The sequence below is a fragment of the Sorex araneus genome, chromosome X (assembly GCF_027595985.1).
Source record: "Sorex araneus isolate mSorAra2 chromosome X, mSorAra2.pri, whole genome shotgun sequence".
Taxonomy (NCBI): Eukaryota; Metazoa; Chordata; class Mammalia; order Eulipotyphla; family Soricidae; genus Sorex; species Sorex araneus.
This window is the reverse complement of record NC_073313.1, coordinates 20,114,694-20,130,406: the sequence shown is the minus strand read 5'-3', so window position 1 is coordinate 20,130,406 and position 15,713 is coordinate 20,114,694. Positions and strand designations below refer to the sequence as shown.

General features: G+C 38.9%; 1 protein-coding gene across 6 annotated transcripts in view; it reads left to right on the top strand.

Moving 5' to 3' along the window:
- The window catches only part of RPS6KA3 (ribosomal protein S6 kinase A3), a 120,946-nt gene that overhangs the window by 65,456 nt on the left and 39,777 nt on the right, over positions 1-15,713 (top strand). For all 6 annotated transcript variants that reach the window (XM_055121584.1, XM_055121583.1, XM_004612235.3 and 3 more), the window contains 7 exons: positions 1,973-2,054; positions 7,242-7,322; positions 8,100-8,179; positions 8,756-8,862; positions 13,106-13,143; positions 13,531-13,673; positions 13,849-13,919. In XM_055121584.1, coding sequence (XP_054977559.1) covers positions 1,973-2,054; positions 7,242-7,322; positions 8,100-8,179; positions 8,756-8,862; positions 13,106-13,143; positions 13,531-13,673; positions 13,849-13,919 — 602 coding nt within the window. The remainder of the gene's footprint in view (positions 1-1,972; positions 2,055-7,241; positions 7,323-8,099; positions 8,180-8,755; positions 8,863-13,105; positions 13,144-13,530; positions 13,674-13,848; positions 13,920-15,713) is intronic.

The window sequence follows — 15,713 nt, the reverse complement described above, 5'->3', positions numbered from 1 at the left end:
ATATGATGTGGAAAAGGGTGAAGTGGCAGGGATGTGACTAAGTCATGATAAATGTTAAACATGTTAGACTTTTCTTTAATTGCTAAATAGCTTAAAGGTTTTTATTTCTGTTTTGTATATTTTTTGGTCTTTTGGAAAAGGCAAACAACAAAAAGAAAAATATATAATTCATTCATTGACACCCAGTTACAACCCTGCTTATAATTATAGTTTGATCCATTAGGAGGAAAATACAATATACTGTGTATCTCAAAATCTTACTGGTAAATAATTATTACTACCCAGGCATATATACAAAGGGAGGTGTGGGAATGTAACTGAATGCAGCCTCTATGGAAATCACTATGGAGATTCCTTAAAACATCACTGTCACTGCCATCCCACTGCTCATCTATTTGTTCGAGTGGGCACCAGTAATGTCTCCATTGTGAGACTTGTTGTTACTGTTTTTGGCATATCAAATATGCCACGGGTGGTTTGCCAAGCTCTGCCATGCAGGCCAGATACTCTCAGTATCTTGCAGGGCTCTCTGAGAGGAAAGGAGGAATCAAACCCGAGTCAGCTTTGTGCAAAGCAAATGCCCTACCCACTGTGCTATCGCTCCAGCCTACCTTAAGACATAAAATTGGAAAATCCTGTGACCCAGCAATAATACTTCTTAGGCATTTATCTGAAAGCCATGAAAACAAATAACTTGAAAGTATATTTGCACCCCTATGTTTATAGCAGCTTTACATAAAATAGCCAAAACATGAAATCAAACTAAATAATCATGTAAAGATCACTGAATGAAAAAGCTGTGGTGTATATGCTAAATAGAATACTATTCTGCTGTAAAATGATGAACTTGTGATTATATATGAAGTAACTAAATCAACACAATTATCAAATGTTTTTTTTTTCGTATGTAGAATGTAAGTCATGCGAACAGACTCCCAGAAGTCAATAAAACTCGCTCCCACCCTGACTTGGTGACAACTCTGATTATTGGAGGGAGAGGGAAGGATGGGTGGACGGAAGGGGTAGAGATGTATTTTAGATGGTAGGATTGCACCGGAAGTGGTGGGGTTCACATAATGAGGTATAAAGCTATATCCCAAAAGTTTTGCAATGTTCAGATTAATAAGAAATCATTTTTAAGACAAAAGGGTGGCATTACTGTTAAAAGCATCATCTCTTGTAGTTACAAATTTTGTGGTTTTATTCCCAGTTTTCTCTCTCTCCCTCCCTCTCTCTCTCTCTTTCTCTCTCTCTCTCTAACCAGTGAAAGCTTGGCAAGATGCTTACCCATTTGATCCCTGAGTGGTTTGAGTGTTGGGTTTACACCCAGCAATATTCAGGGCTGACTCCTGGCAGACTCAGGGGACCATATGAGGCTCTGGGGATGAGCCCTGGGTGGGCCGTGTGCAAGGCAAAGACCATACCCTCTGTACTGTCTCTTTGCTCCCCTTGGGCCCTCGAATTTTTATTGCTAAAATTAAGTACCGTTTCCATTCATTAGGTATCGTAATCCTTGGGAAAAAAATTGAGTTTTTTCTGTGATCATAAAATTCTGACGAGTGACCGGAAAATAGATGATGAGTATTTTAGGCAAAGGGGAAAATTGCCATCTGGATGGCTAGATGAGGGAACTGGTGTTACCTACTAGAGAACCAGAAATAAGGCCAGTTTGGCTGTTTTTTACACCACTCTCCAAAACCGGCATTTCTTGAAAACAGCAGCTAGCAGTGTGGATGCTCAGGGACTCTTCCCCATACACTGCTCGCGGGTTACCCTTGTCTGGGCTGCTCAGGGGGACGTGTCAGACCCGCTTGGAAACCGAAGCCTCGGGCCTGCGCAGCGCGTGCTCCCGTCCGTTGAACTGTCTCGTCACCCAGAGCTTTCTGCTAGGAAATGATATAATGGCCGGGGCCATGGAATACTGGGGTAGTGGGTGGGTGACACCGTGTAAACTGTGTTTTTTGAAATGCAGGTTTTCTTAGTCAAAAAAATCTCCGGCTCTGATGCTAGACAGCTTTATGCCATGAAAGTGTTGAAGAAGGCCACTTTGAAAGGTAAGTGCTGCTGCTGTTTAATGTTCGTGTAGTATAAACACGCTGCAAAGTCTCAGTAGATCTCTGGAGAGCCTCAGGCTGACTACTTATATTCTGAATATGTTCCTATTACTGTCTATGAAGTTGGACTGTTTTCTGGTGGGGCTTGGAATTGAAAGCCGGGCCTCACGCACGCAAGGCAAGTGCTCTACAACTGAGCCATTTCCCCAGCTCACTTTGAACTTTTTTAAAGTGAATTTTTACTACTAGAAATCGCATGACTAGTAAGGTTATGAGTTGCCTAATTATAAAAGAAGTTGCTATTACGCTTCTTGGATTTGAGACAATATACCTTTTCTTCATTTAACTTTTCTGATTTTGAAGGAACCAATCCAGTAGCTACCTCAGAAGTAATGAACAGATGGCTATTTTTTTTGTCAGCTTGCATATCTGAAATTGCCTTTATTCTGCCTCCCCTGTAATTTGGCTAAGCATAAAATTCTAGGTCAGAAATAATTCCGTCTGATATTTAAATGCATTGTTTCCACTGTCTTTTGTTTTTTTGTGTTGCAATTACCAAGTTTATTACCATTCTGATTCCCAGTCTTTTGCGTGTAAGTGGCTTTCCTCTTTGAAAGTCTTTCTCTCTATTCTGGATCCCTAGGGCTCTTAAATTTATTCGTGGTGTGTCTTTAGTTGGAGGTTTTAAAATGCATCACACTACATATGAAGTAACCTCTGTTAATCTAGAAACTCAGTTCAACTGAAAACACTTCAAAAAACTTTGGGAAAAGTCTTTTACATTTCTTCTCTATCCTCTAGTGGCTACTCTTTGAATATATTCTAGATTATTCTTTAATTTTATTTGGTGTTTTTTTTTTTGCTTTTTGGGGGTCACACCCAGCAATGCTCAGGGGTTACTCCTGGCTCTGCACTCAGGAATTACTCCTTGCAGTGCTTGGGGGACCACATGGGATGCCGGGGATTGAACCCGGGTCAGCCGCGTGCAAGGCGAACTCGTCCTACCCGCTGTGCTATCGCTCAGGCCCCTATTCTTTAATTTTAATATTTTCTAAGAAATGTCCTTAACCGTTACCTAGTTATTCTACTGAATTTTGAACTTTTTACAATATTTTGTATTTTCTTATATTTTTCTTGTCCCTAATCTTTCTATGTTAAAAAATTTTAATAGGGGCCACAGCATTAGAGCAGTGGGTAGAGCACTTCCCTTGCATACAACGGACCTGAGTTTTTATTTCTATATATAAATGTATATTTGTATGTATACATAAAATGCTTATTTTTAATGGAAAATATCAGACATTTACAGAAAGAAACAGAATAGAGAGAAATCCCACATCACTTATGTTTGCTTCAGCATTGTACATCACTAATCTCCGCTTCACCATTGTTCAGCCAAAGACCATGCCTTTTTCATTAATTATTCTTCTTCCCTTGTGGTGTTATATTGAAGCAAACCCTAGGCATTTTATAATTTCTTCCATAACTAGTTTAGAACGTAGCTCTTACAGAATCCTAACAGAAGTAGCACACTTTATGTTTTGCCTTAAAATGCTATATAGTGTTCAAATTTTCTTTTGTCCCTATTTTTGTATCTTGATTTTTTTGTTTTGCAGCTATTAAATCAGGATTCATATAAATGTACGTTTTGCCATTGGCTTTTCCTTTTTATCTCTTAGTTACCTGTCTCTAATTCCTTTCATTTTATGTTTGCTGTTTACTATTTGGAGATACTGCTTCCATCCACCCCACTGCTTTTAATGTTGCTTATTTCATGATTGGCATATTATCTTTTTCTATCTCAGTAGATTTAAATTGTGTGGTTGGATTTTTAAGTTTTCTTCTGTTTATATTCCATCTATTCCTTTTTCTGTTTATTTTTATAACTGATTATGTTTAGAGCCATTCTTCAGATGCTTGTGGATTTTTATATTTTTCCTGGGTTTAATAGTAAAATACCAAAAATCCGGTTGGAAAGGGTTGTATGGCACGACTTTGCTTTTTTCTCATTGTCTTATTTCCCCGAAGCTTAGATTTTAGTTTCTCTGATCTGCTGTGTGAATCACTTGTCTTCTTTTTCTCCTATCCTTTGTCATCGTGAGTTTATGTATAATTGTTTCTAAAAATTTCAATGGGATTTTGAAAGAAAATAGGTGAAGCATTCATATTTAACTAGGGTTTTTTTTCCATTTAAAAATTCTGTAATAAGTAGAGTCAAATAGAAGTCGACAGCATTGCATTGAGTTTATGAGAACATTTGTCCTACGTGTTCTATGGACCTAAAAGTAAGCCATCGCTTAAAAGTTGTCTAATAATCATCCTGGTAACATTGATAGTATTTTTTCTTGTTCTGTCTCGTGTTCAAATAAAGGAGGATTTAAAAATTTAGCGATTATTGGGGCTGGAGTGATAGCACAGTGGGTAGGGCATGCATCGCCGGGTGTGACCCCAAAAATAAAAAATAGTGATTACTGTATAAGAAATTTCAGAGGAATGTAGTTCCTTTGCCAGCATTAGTCATATTAACAAATCCTACTTAAACTTTATAATTCAGCCAATAAAAATATTCCTTCTTCTGGGGCTGGAGCGATAGCACAGCGGGTAGGGCGTTTGCCTTGCACTCAGCCGACCCAAGTTCGATTCCCAGCATCCCATATGGTCCCCTGAGCACCGCCAGGGGCAGTTCCTGAGTGCAGAGCCAGGATGACCCCTGTGCATCATTGGCTATGACCCAAAAAGCAAATAAAGAAATAAATAAACTTTAAAAAAAATATATTCCTTCTTCTGAACCATTCTATCCTTAACTAAATTTCTGAATGTGGGCTAATTTATATTTTTCCCCTGATACTTACATAAGCAAAATAAACCATATTAGAATTACTACAAAGTCCCCCCTTAGACAACATGAAGGTTTTCTTTTTGAGGGAATCTTAGTATTTATTTTCAACTAAATAAGATCTTACCTATATATAAGATGAGGAAGCTATCTCACAAGATAATAATTTTTAAAATCATCTTGTTCTGGCCCCTTATTTTATAAAGAAGGAAGCAGGACATCGCTAAGCTTTGAAAAAAATGTGATCAACAGTAATTCAGCCAGTTATTTGGACGACCATTAAACTATAGTTCTTCACTTCCAAGAGTCAAGAAAGAATTTGCTTATTGCAGTAAGATAATAAAAGAAAAAGAGTAAATAAATTGATAGTTTTGCTGCTTACTAAGCAGAGGAATGTTATTTAAATAACAAACTTGGTCAGCTTTGAAATTATTGAAAGAAGTAGGCATTTGGAATCTAGGTTTATGACAATAGGTACCTATTTCAAAATAGTATATACTGAGGAAAGAGCAGATCTGGGCTAGACTGGAACAGAATTTTCAGTAGGCCTAATGATGAACCTTATTCACATAAATAATAGAAAAGGCCTGTTTGATATAAGACACCAGAGTTGTAGTGATGGGATAAGATAATGAAATCTGAGATTGATACTGAATTTAATATACCAGCTGGGCAAGTAGTCAAAAGAGCAGCTGCATAGACATCAAGAGCAATCAGTTCCTATTCCTCATTTGCCCATTTTCAGTTACTGGCACAAAATACACATCCAGTTAGAGGTAGAAAAGTAGTAGAATGGAAAAGAACTGGAATTGTATCTTTTTAAAAATTATTCCCCCCAGAGGTCCTATTTCTGTCTTTTTAAAATCTGTGGTCACCTAAAATTGAAAAGAAAATGAACTCATCTTTCTGTGTCCCCACCCCCAACCTATTCTTTCTGTTTCACTTTTGGCACAGCTATTCAGTCACTCTAGCCAGAAAAATAGAAGTCATTTATGATTTAACTTTTATATTATGCAAAAGAAGAAAAATAATGGCCATTCCCCTTTAGAGGTGAATCCATTGAGGTAGTCAAGACTATCCGAATATATTCTACTCATTTCTTTGCTGTCATTCCCACCTGATTGAGCTTCTTTTTTTTTCTTTTTTTCTTTTTGGGTCACACCCGGCGATGCACAGGGGTTACTCCTGGCTCATGTACTCAGGAACAAAACACCCTACCCACTGTGCTATCACTCCAGCCCCCTGATTGAGCTTCTTGAAAAAAAAACACACTTTTTAAAAATCTCTTTAATGCCTCACAAATAGAATTTGTTTAGAGAGGGGTTGGAGCAATAGTACAGTGGGTAAGGTGCTTGCCTTGCACATGGCCAATTGATATTCTATCTGTGGCATCACATATTGTCCCCCGAATGCTCCCGGGAGTGACTCCTGAGTACAGAGGCAAAAATAACACCTAAGCACCACCCCATGCGCCCCCAAACCAAAATAATTAATTTTTAAAAATTGTTCAGAGAATGGTAAAAGAGAGCTTTGCCTATCAGGTCAAAAAATTCATCCTGGTATTTTAATTTTTCAAGAATCTGGGTCTTCACTTCTTCTACTCCTGGTAGTAAACCTGTTTCCACGCTCTGGTTCCTTCCGACTAGTCATACATGCCCCCCCTCCATGTTCTTTCCTGCGCTAATACTTTATACCTCAACTTGACTCTGTAGGCTCCACTCTTCCCACTGAGCCTTCTAAATTCCATTCTAAAATTCTTAAATGTGTACCCTACTGCTACCTCTTCTCACTGGCCTTCCTCTACAAGTAAAACGGAATTATTCTCTACTACATAATTTTGTCGTGCTGTGGTTACCATTTTGTTGGATATCTCATTCAACATATACCAGTTTCGGGATATGCAAACCTTATCCCAGATCTGATCACACAGTCCCCAAAAGTACAGAGATGTTATCCCTGTTTTATAGATGAGAGTTAAGAGATGATGAGAAAATTTAAATAAGTCACTTGCTCAAGATTACAAAGGTATGAATCTAGATTTAACTCCCAAAAAAATCTGTTTGTTCAGTTATATCACAGTATCTTCTTTTTTTTCCCTTCCTTTTCCTGTCAGAATAAACTCTTTAGTTTATGTCCTTCACGAAATCTACACATTTCCTATACATCTAATGAATGTTGTTCAACTTGAGTTCATAGGAGTAGAAATGGTAGAAAACCATTCTACCATTTAATGCTTTTGTATTTTATTGAGATGCCTTGTTTGGAAAAAGTAAAAGATGCCAAAAATGATTTTGTTTTAAAATTGTCTCTGAAAATTATCTCATTGTAACCATATTCTCATTTTTCTGTAGTTCGAGACCGTGTTCGGACAAAAATGGAGCGTGATATCTTGGTAGAAGTTAATCATCCTTTTATTGTCAAGTTGCATTATGGTAAGTAGTGTACTTCCTCCCACCTCATCCTCTGCTTTCCTGAGTTCATTTAGATATACTATTATATAGAAACGTATATTTGTGTGTCTGTATGTGTTTAGCAAATACATATAAAATCATGGAAATAAAGCTATTACTTCTTAGACAAACTTTGGAAGCTTTGTTTGCATTAGATTTTGTTTCTTTTAAACGTTGTCGTTTCTGAGTCAGCCATATAAACTGTTAACAATAACCAATGGCTTTTGTAATAATATGGCAGCATTTTATCGTGTTAGCCCAACTTCAAAACAAGGACGCACCTTATGCCAGATTTCTGGCATTTTCATCACCTTCCTTTTCTCAAAGCCACTTGTGCTGTATTTTTAGTGTGTAAAGGTATACTGATTCTTACCATGTATAATTGAAGTTGAACAGCCTAAATTTTTGTGTAGCTAAGTGAAAGAGTTTTTGTATTTTGTCTCATGGTTAAATAAGTCCCTTTTCTGATGGGAATTATTCTGGTCTTGTTTTAAAACAACTACATCCTGAGAGACCATTGCCTGAAGAGAGAAGTCTAACAAACGTTGTAATGGTTCCATAATAAGAAACAATACATTTACATTTCCACACGAAAAAGAAAGAGAAATCAGTGGCTATCTAATTAGTAAAAATCAATGTTGATCTTTGATATGATCATTAATTTACTGAAAATGTTCACTTGTGAATTAGTAGACCTCCTGTGAGCTTAAAGAAGCAAACTGTGATCATCTAAATGGAAATTTCTGTTTCTTCATTCAGCTTTTCAAACTGAAGGGAAGCTGTATCTTATTTTGGATTTTCTCAGGGGAGGAGATTTGTTTACACGCTTATCCAAAGAGGTATATAATTTATCTCTATTTTAACTCTTTTTATATGCATCCTGTTTCAACTAAAGCTTCATGTTATTTCAATATTATGTTTGTTGTATTTTCTCTAGTGGCATAAGGTGTATATTAAAGAATCAGATCCAAAAAGATTTCTTTTTAAATTTTATTCTGAAAATTGTACTTTCCATTGGTAAATGGTTTTTGTCTTCCATCCTGCTTCTTTAGCTTATAGCTTATATAGAAGCAATAATGTTTCAATGAGATGCGCTTAAACAATTAGCATGGAAATTCAGCATGCATTTTTTAAATAACTTTTATTTTTAAGACGTTACTATGGTGGGGCAATGATGATAAAATCTTAATATAGTTCCTACACAGTGCATATTCACATTTAGCAAATGTATAGTTATGTTGGCTGATTAGGTGATTTTTACAAATCTCTTTCACAAGGAAACTGTCTAAAACACCATATAAATTAGCAGATTTATGGATTTTTTTTACTGTTTAAACTCCAGGGTAAAACTTGAAAAGTAAAAATCGCCAGCACTAAAAGAAAATAAAATCAGAAAAATTATTGTTTTATTTTAGGTGATGTTCACAGAAGAAGATGTCAAGTTCTACTTGGCTGAACTTGCACTTGCTTTAGACCATCTCCATAGCCTGGGAATAATCTATAGAGACTTAAAACCAGAAAAGTAAGAAATTGTGCTACTAAGTTGAATATAGTATGATATAATTATCTAGAAATTAATAGAAAATAAAATGACTTCATAGAAGAAATACCACAAGCATTGGATTAGAGGGCCTGTGTTCTCATACTTTTAAATTTATTAATTTTTAAAATGATGTTTTCCTTCATTTGCATGGTTTGATTTTTTTATTGGGGTTGTGATTTATGTCCATAGGTATATAGGGTTTGGGTATATTTTTCTATTCACTTTGATTTGTAAGGGATATTTACAAATTAAGAAGAAAACTAATACATATTGCAAATCAATTTTTGTAGTGTATCTTTTATTTGTTACTTGAACCTACATAAGTATTTTTTTCTCTTCACTAGCTCTGCTAATCATTTGTAATTTCTTCATTGGCTTTTTTTCCTAGAATGACTTTTTCAATCCCTTTTTCCTTTCTTCCTTTCATTTTTTTGTATTTGGGTCACACAGGACTCATTTATTACTCCTGGCTCTAGGGTTAGGGCTCAGTCCTGGCGCAGCTTGGGGTACCATTATAGGGACTGGGATTCAAGCCAAGATGGCTGCTTCCAAGTTAAGCACCCTAACCACTGGACTGTCTCCTGCTCTAATCTATAGGTGTTTTTTTTTTTGCGGGGGGTATAAGAGATGGTATAAAGCTAATGTTTTCCTCCTATCATTTTCTGCCTCTTTCCCCTTCTGTCTATTCTTTCTAAATAATTTTTTTCAGGTTGGGAGGAAACAAAATTCTCTCCTCCATCGAATTTTAAATTTTACATGTGAGGTGAATGAATAGCCCATTGCAATTATCAGGAAATTAGTATTACTTAGATTGGATGTACCTCTGTGATTTACTTTGTTTTTGCTTCCTCTCTTTCACTATGAACAAGACGTTGATTTCCTTTTCTGTTTTGTTGTTGTTGTTGTTATGCTTTTGGAATTTTTGTGGCTTGCCTAGCAGTGCTCTTGGGCAGGGGGTGGGACGAGCACTGCACTGAGAGTCAGTGTCTGAGGTGCTGCTGCTCAGTGCTAGGTGGTGTTTTTCTGTTTTGAATGATACAGACAAAAGCCTTGCTCTCCCGAAAATTGTTCTAATACATAATTGAAATGTAATTCACATACCATGCCGGAGATTTTAGCCTTTAAAATGCACAGCTCGGGGCTGGAGTGGTAGCACAGCAGGTAGGGTGTTTCCCTGCACATAGCCGACCCGGGTTCGGTTCTCAGCATTCCATATGGACCCCTGAACACCACCAGGAGTAATTCCTGCCTGAGTGCATGAGCCAGGAGTAATCTCTGTGTATCCCCAGGTGTGACCCAAAAAGGCAAAAAAAAAAAGAGTACAACTCAAGGGTGGAGAGATAGTTCAGTAAATTGAGTGCATGTTTTGCATGCAAAAGGTTTGGGTTCAATCCCCTTTACCACATACGGTCCCTTGAGCACCGTCAGGAGCAATTCCTGAGCACAAAGCTGGAAGGTGCACGTGAGCAGCACGAGATGTGACCCAGAACCCCAATAAATAACAAGATGCACCCTTCAATGGGGGATTTTTTGTTATTAATAGCTGTGCAACCGTTGTTTTATTAAGAATTTGAAATTATGTTTATATGCAAATTTTTGCTTATAGCTTACAGCAGAAAGCAGAAATACATTTTTTGAATCTTGTTAAGTCACATGTAGAAATTCTTAGACTTTGTTTGCCATTGTTTTTCATACATTTTGTTTTCAGATTAGTTTCATATGGTTCTGTATTTTCCAAATTAACTTCTGATATTTTTCATCATTTTTCCAACTTAGCTTATCACCCAGAACGATACAGTCTTTATGAGAATAAGTATTCAGGCACATATTCCTTAAAAGAAAAACAATTTTTCAGTAAAGTTAATGTGTGGATCCAGGGACATAGCTCAGAGGTCAGGGAGGCGTGCCTTTCATTGCACAAGGCACCAGGTTCCATCCCTGGCACTACATGGTCCTGTGAGCACCACTGAGTGTGGCACTGATGTCCCCCAGCGCCACGGGGTCCATACAGCACTGCATCACCAGGCTTTCACGTTGATTGCCTATATTGATCTCACGTATTGCTGGCAGTGACCCCAGCCTCCAGAGGACCGCTTAGAAGACCCTCCCCCAGTGCATTTGCCTTACTCAGATTTACCAAAAGTGACTTGCAGTTTGGTTTGTTGGCACTTTGGGTTTTTTTTTCCGTATTTAGAACTCCCTTAGCGTGTTTCGCCATTTCATATCAAACATAATCAAGATGAGCATCTTTGTTTTGTAAGTCCCTTATTATAAAAGACATTTGAAACATATGCCCTACTGAATTACTCTCAGTGGTGAACTTTATTGTTATCATAGTTGGGTTAGTGATGGAAGAAAGATTGGGTTGGGAAGTATTTTTTGACCTAGTAAAATTTTATTGTAGCAAAATTTGGCTTTTATATTTTTAAGTTAAAATTCAAAGGAAGTGGGGGCTGGAGCGAAAGCACAGTGGGGAGGGCATTTGCCTGCACGCGGCCGGCTCGGGTTCGATTCCCAGCATACCATCTGGTCCCCTGAGCACCGCCAGGAGTAATTCCTGAGTGCAGAGCCAGGAGTAACCCCTGTGCATTGCCGGGTGTGACCCAAAAAGCAAAAAAAAATTCAAAGGAAATGTAGGGCTAGAGAGAGAGTAAGTATAGTGGGTAATTCTTTGCACACAGGTGACCCAGCTTCAGTCCCTGACACCCCAGATGGTCCCCTGCACCCAGCACTTGTGGCCCAAAAACAAAACAAAAAAATTTCAGAGGAAGTGCTTATATTATGGTATAGCTTTGGAAATTATTTATTATTTCAACTTTGAATTCAGAATACTAACTTTGGATTCGGTATACTAGATTACCTATCCAGAAATAGTTATTGTTTTACAGCTTAATACTCTTCTCTCCCACTCCTTAATGACATTACTCCCAGGCAACTGCTAAAGTCAAACCTGCTGCCTTTTCCCTTTGCCCTTCTTGATAGCTAATAAGCCATCAGCAGTGAGCCTGTAGCTCGGTGTTGGAGCACATGCTTTGTATGTACTGGCAACAGGACTAAAGAAAATCACTAAAAACCCTTTATGTTTCCCTCTACAGTGTTTTCCAGAAATCCTTATGATCTTTCCTGCCCTGGAAAAGACACCTAAACTATTTAGAATGTCTTGTTGGCCCCTTTTAGACAGGCCTGATTCATTCATCATAGATTTCTTTTTTGTATTCTCCACACACTCTCATATGGTGTTTCTCAGGGGAAGCAGGAGCAAAGTGATAGTACAGCGGACGGGGCACTTGCCGACCCAAGTTTGATTGCTGGAACCCCAAATTGTTCCGAGAGCCTGCCAGGAGTGAACCCTGAAAGCAGCGCCAGGAGTATGCCCTGAGCACCACTGTGTGTGGCCCAGATGGCCCCCCAAAAGGGGTAGTATGGAAACCCTTGTGGGCCCCCCGGGGCAGTCTAAGGAGCCACAACTAAAAATCACGACTTGGGGTCCAACTCTAGGGTGGGGCTACAGGAAGGAAATAAGGTCCGCGGGAGGCTGCAGTCTGAGTAAGGGTGAGGAAACTTGGCTGTAGTGGATCACTGCTTTCGGAAAGACGGAAGACAGCAGGCAGTGAAGGCCGGGCGGAACAGCAAGGGGAGGGGTGCTTGGCTAAGAGGATTGTTTGGGTCATGTCCGAAAGCAGTAGGAAAGGGCCAGGTGCCTTGAAAAGGACAAGATGGAGCTAGCGCTAATCCGCTTGACTGACTTATATGGCCCCTCTGTCTCCTGCGGCGTCACACCTACAGAAAGGCGTTGAAAGAGCAACTGAGAAGAATATAGGTTTTCATTCTTTTTTCTAACAGTTCTCATTTACACAACTTTATGGCTTTGTCTTTAGGATATATTATTTGTGTATGCAAAACTGAATTTTGCGGGGCCAGGGCGATAGTACAGTGGGTTAGGCATTTGTTTTGAATGTCGCTGACCCGGAATGGATCTGCGGCATCCCATATGGTTCCCCAAGCCAGCCAGGAGTGATCCCTGAGTGCAGAGCCAGGAATAAGTCCTGAGCACCTATAGCACTCTCCCCAGCCCCCAGAAAGTTTTCCTCTTTTGCTTTTTCTTTTATCATAATATAAGGCAATATTTTAGAATAAATGTGATCAGATGCTTTACCCTAATTTCAGTTTTAGAATTTTTAAATTTCTAGTTGTTTGAAAAGATTTCTAACTCTTCTTTCAGCATACTTCTTGATGAAGAAGGTCACATCAAGTTGACAGGTAAAACACCACATTTCATTAAATTATTCTGTCATTTAAGATTGAGGGTGGGGCTGGGAGATCACTCAGTGGGTGGGGTACGTGCTCTGCAGCGCGGAGCCCTGGGTTTCATCCCTAGCACTGCAGGTTCTGGCGAGCACTACTGTGAGAGTGATTTCCTGAGCACCACTGGGTAGGATACCAACTTCCCCCACTCCTGGAGAAAAGACCAATCATGGTACAGATACCAATTAGCATATTGTGTTCACATAAATGGTCAGGGAGATATCTTCACATGTGTAAGGCCCCGAGTTCAAACCCCAGCATTATTAATTGTTGGGACTCAAATTTAAGCTTCATGTGTGCAGATGATTATAGTACATTTCTAAAATCAATGTTGCTTTGCAGATTTTGGCCTAAGTAAAGAGTCTATTGACCATGAAAAGAAGGCATATTCTTTTTGTGGAACTGTGGAGTACATGGCTCCAGAAGTAGTTAATCGGCGAGGTCATACTCAGAGTGCAGACTGGTGGTCTTTTGGTGTGTTGATGGTAAGGTTTGCGGTGCTTTTTTACGAATTTCAGTAATGAACCAGTAGAAATATTAATCACTTGTATGTTTATATGGCAATTTTTAAAGATTTGTTCAGGTGATGTTTTTCTTACCTTAAATCTTGAGATTAAACGTATCTGACTAAGGTTTTTGATTATTTTTCCTCTTTTGTAGTTTGAGATGCTCACTGGTACACTGCCTTTCCAGGGAAAAGATAGAAAAGAAACAATGACTATGATCCTTAAGTAAGTACACTCTAGTGAATATGTTGTGATGACAGTTGAAAATAAACTTACCAGAAGGAACATAGGGACTTTGGCGGGGGGGGGGTGCAATAACTTTTTATTTTACTACCGTAAATATTAATGCTGGTATGCCCACAATACCTAAAATATAAAGACACTAATTAATAAGTGCTTCAAAATAAAAACTTAGGTTTTATGTGTCAGCTTCCATGTAAGAAATATGGAGAAATTCATTAACATGTGGTTTGAATACTTCTAAGAAACTTCATAGATGTCGAGTATATATTATCTTCATACTATCAGTGAAACATTTTAACCTACTACTTTGAGATTTGGAATGACAAGATGCCCATTCTACTGTTACTCTCATTATCCTGGAGTGCTAACAAGCAGACTGAGGAAAGCAGACAGTATTTGCGGTTGGGCTGACCATTGAGTACAGCATGTGAAGCACTTGCCTTGCACAGCGCCAACCCCAAATGGTTCCCCAAGCACAGCACGAGTAGTAGGGGCCGAGTACCACGGGGCGTTATTGAAACACCAAAAAAGGATTTAGGTGAATAAAGGGAAATAAAATTGTCATTGTTTGCATAAAATAATTATGTCCATGAAAATCAAAATTTTCATATAAATACTTGAAACAAGAGCTTAGCAAAGTTGCTAAGTAAAAGAGCACTATGTAGACTCTCATGTTCTATGTGTATGCTTTGGTTGGGGCGTGGGGTTTCCCGGGACCACACCTTGCTGTTCTTAGGGGCTTCTCTGGGTAATGCTCCCAGCGCTGCTCAGAGGCCATGAGATGCCTAGCTCCAAAATGGATTTCTTGTTTTTTCCTTTTTGGGTCACACCCGGCAACACACAGAGGTTACTTCTGGCTCATACACTCATGAATCACTCCTGGCAGTGCTCAGGGAACCATATGGGATGCTGGGAATCGAACCCAGGTCAGCCGCGTGCAAGGCAAACACCCTACCCACTGTGCTATCACTCCAGCCCCCAAAATGGATTTTTTAAAAGATACTGTTTACAGTAGGGGGCTGGAGAGAGAGTAGAGCAGGTAAGACTTACCTTGCACACAACACAATGGGTTCCATGCTTGCTGCCCCATCTGGTCCCCGGAGCCCTTGAGCACAGAGATGGGAATAAGAACGAGTACAGACAACCCGGCTGTATTCAAGCTTACTCCTGGCTCTTCGCTTGGGGATCACTCCTGGCAGGGCTTAGAGGACCATATGGGATTCCAGGGTTCAAATCCGGGTCGACCGTGTTTAAGGTACCCCACCCTCTACTCCTCTATTCATACAGAGGAAACAAAACATCCTGTCTCACACTATACACAAAACGCTTTTCTAAGTAATATAGATATATGTAAAAGGACAAAAAAAGTTTCAACTGTGAAGTTGAAAAAGTAGTCTTTTTGACACAAAGCACTAGTCATCAAGGAAAATATACATTATTAATAGGTCAAAAATTAGTAACTCGTTCTTGTCTACAGATTCGATTAAGAGCAACGATTAGAAATTTGCAGCACATAGGCACAAGAGTGCATCTTTAGCATGTGGGAGTCCTGGGTGTAATCCCCAGCACCGTGTGCCGCCCCACCTCCCAGCACTGCTGGGAGTAGCCTCTGAGCACCGGCAAGTGTGGCCCAGAACACAGGAAAGAAAATTACTTTTAATGCATGGAGCCAATTTGTATGAATTAGATATCAGGTATATCAAAAATTAATGAGCTAAAGAAAGACCAATAGAAACACGGGTTGGAAATGTAGAGACTTCCCGGAAGAGGCTAGCC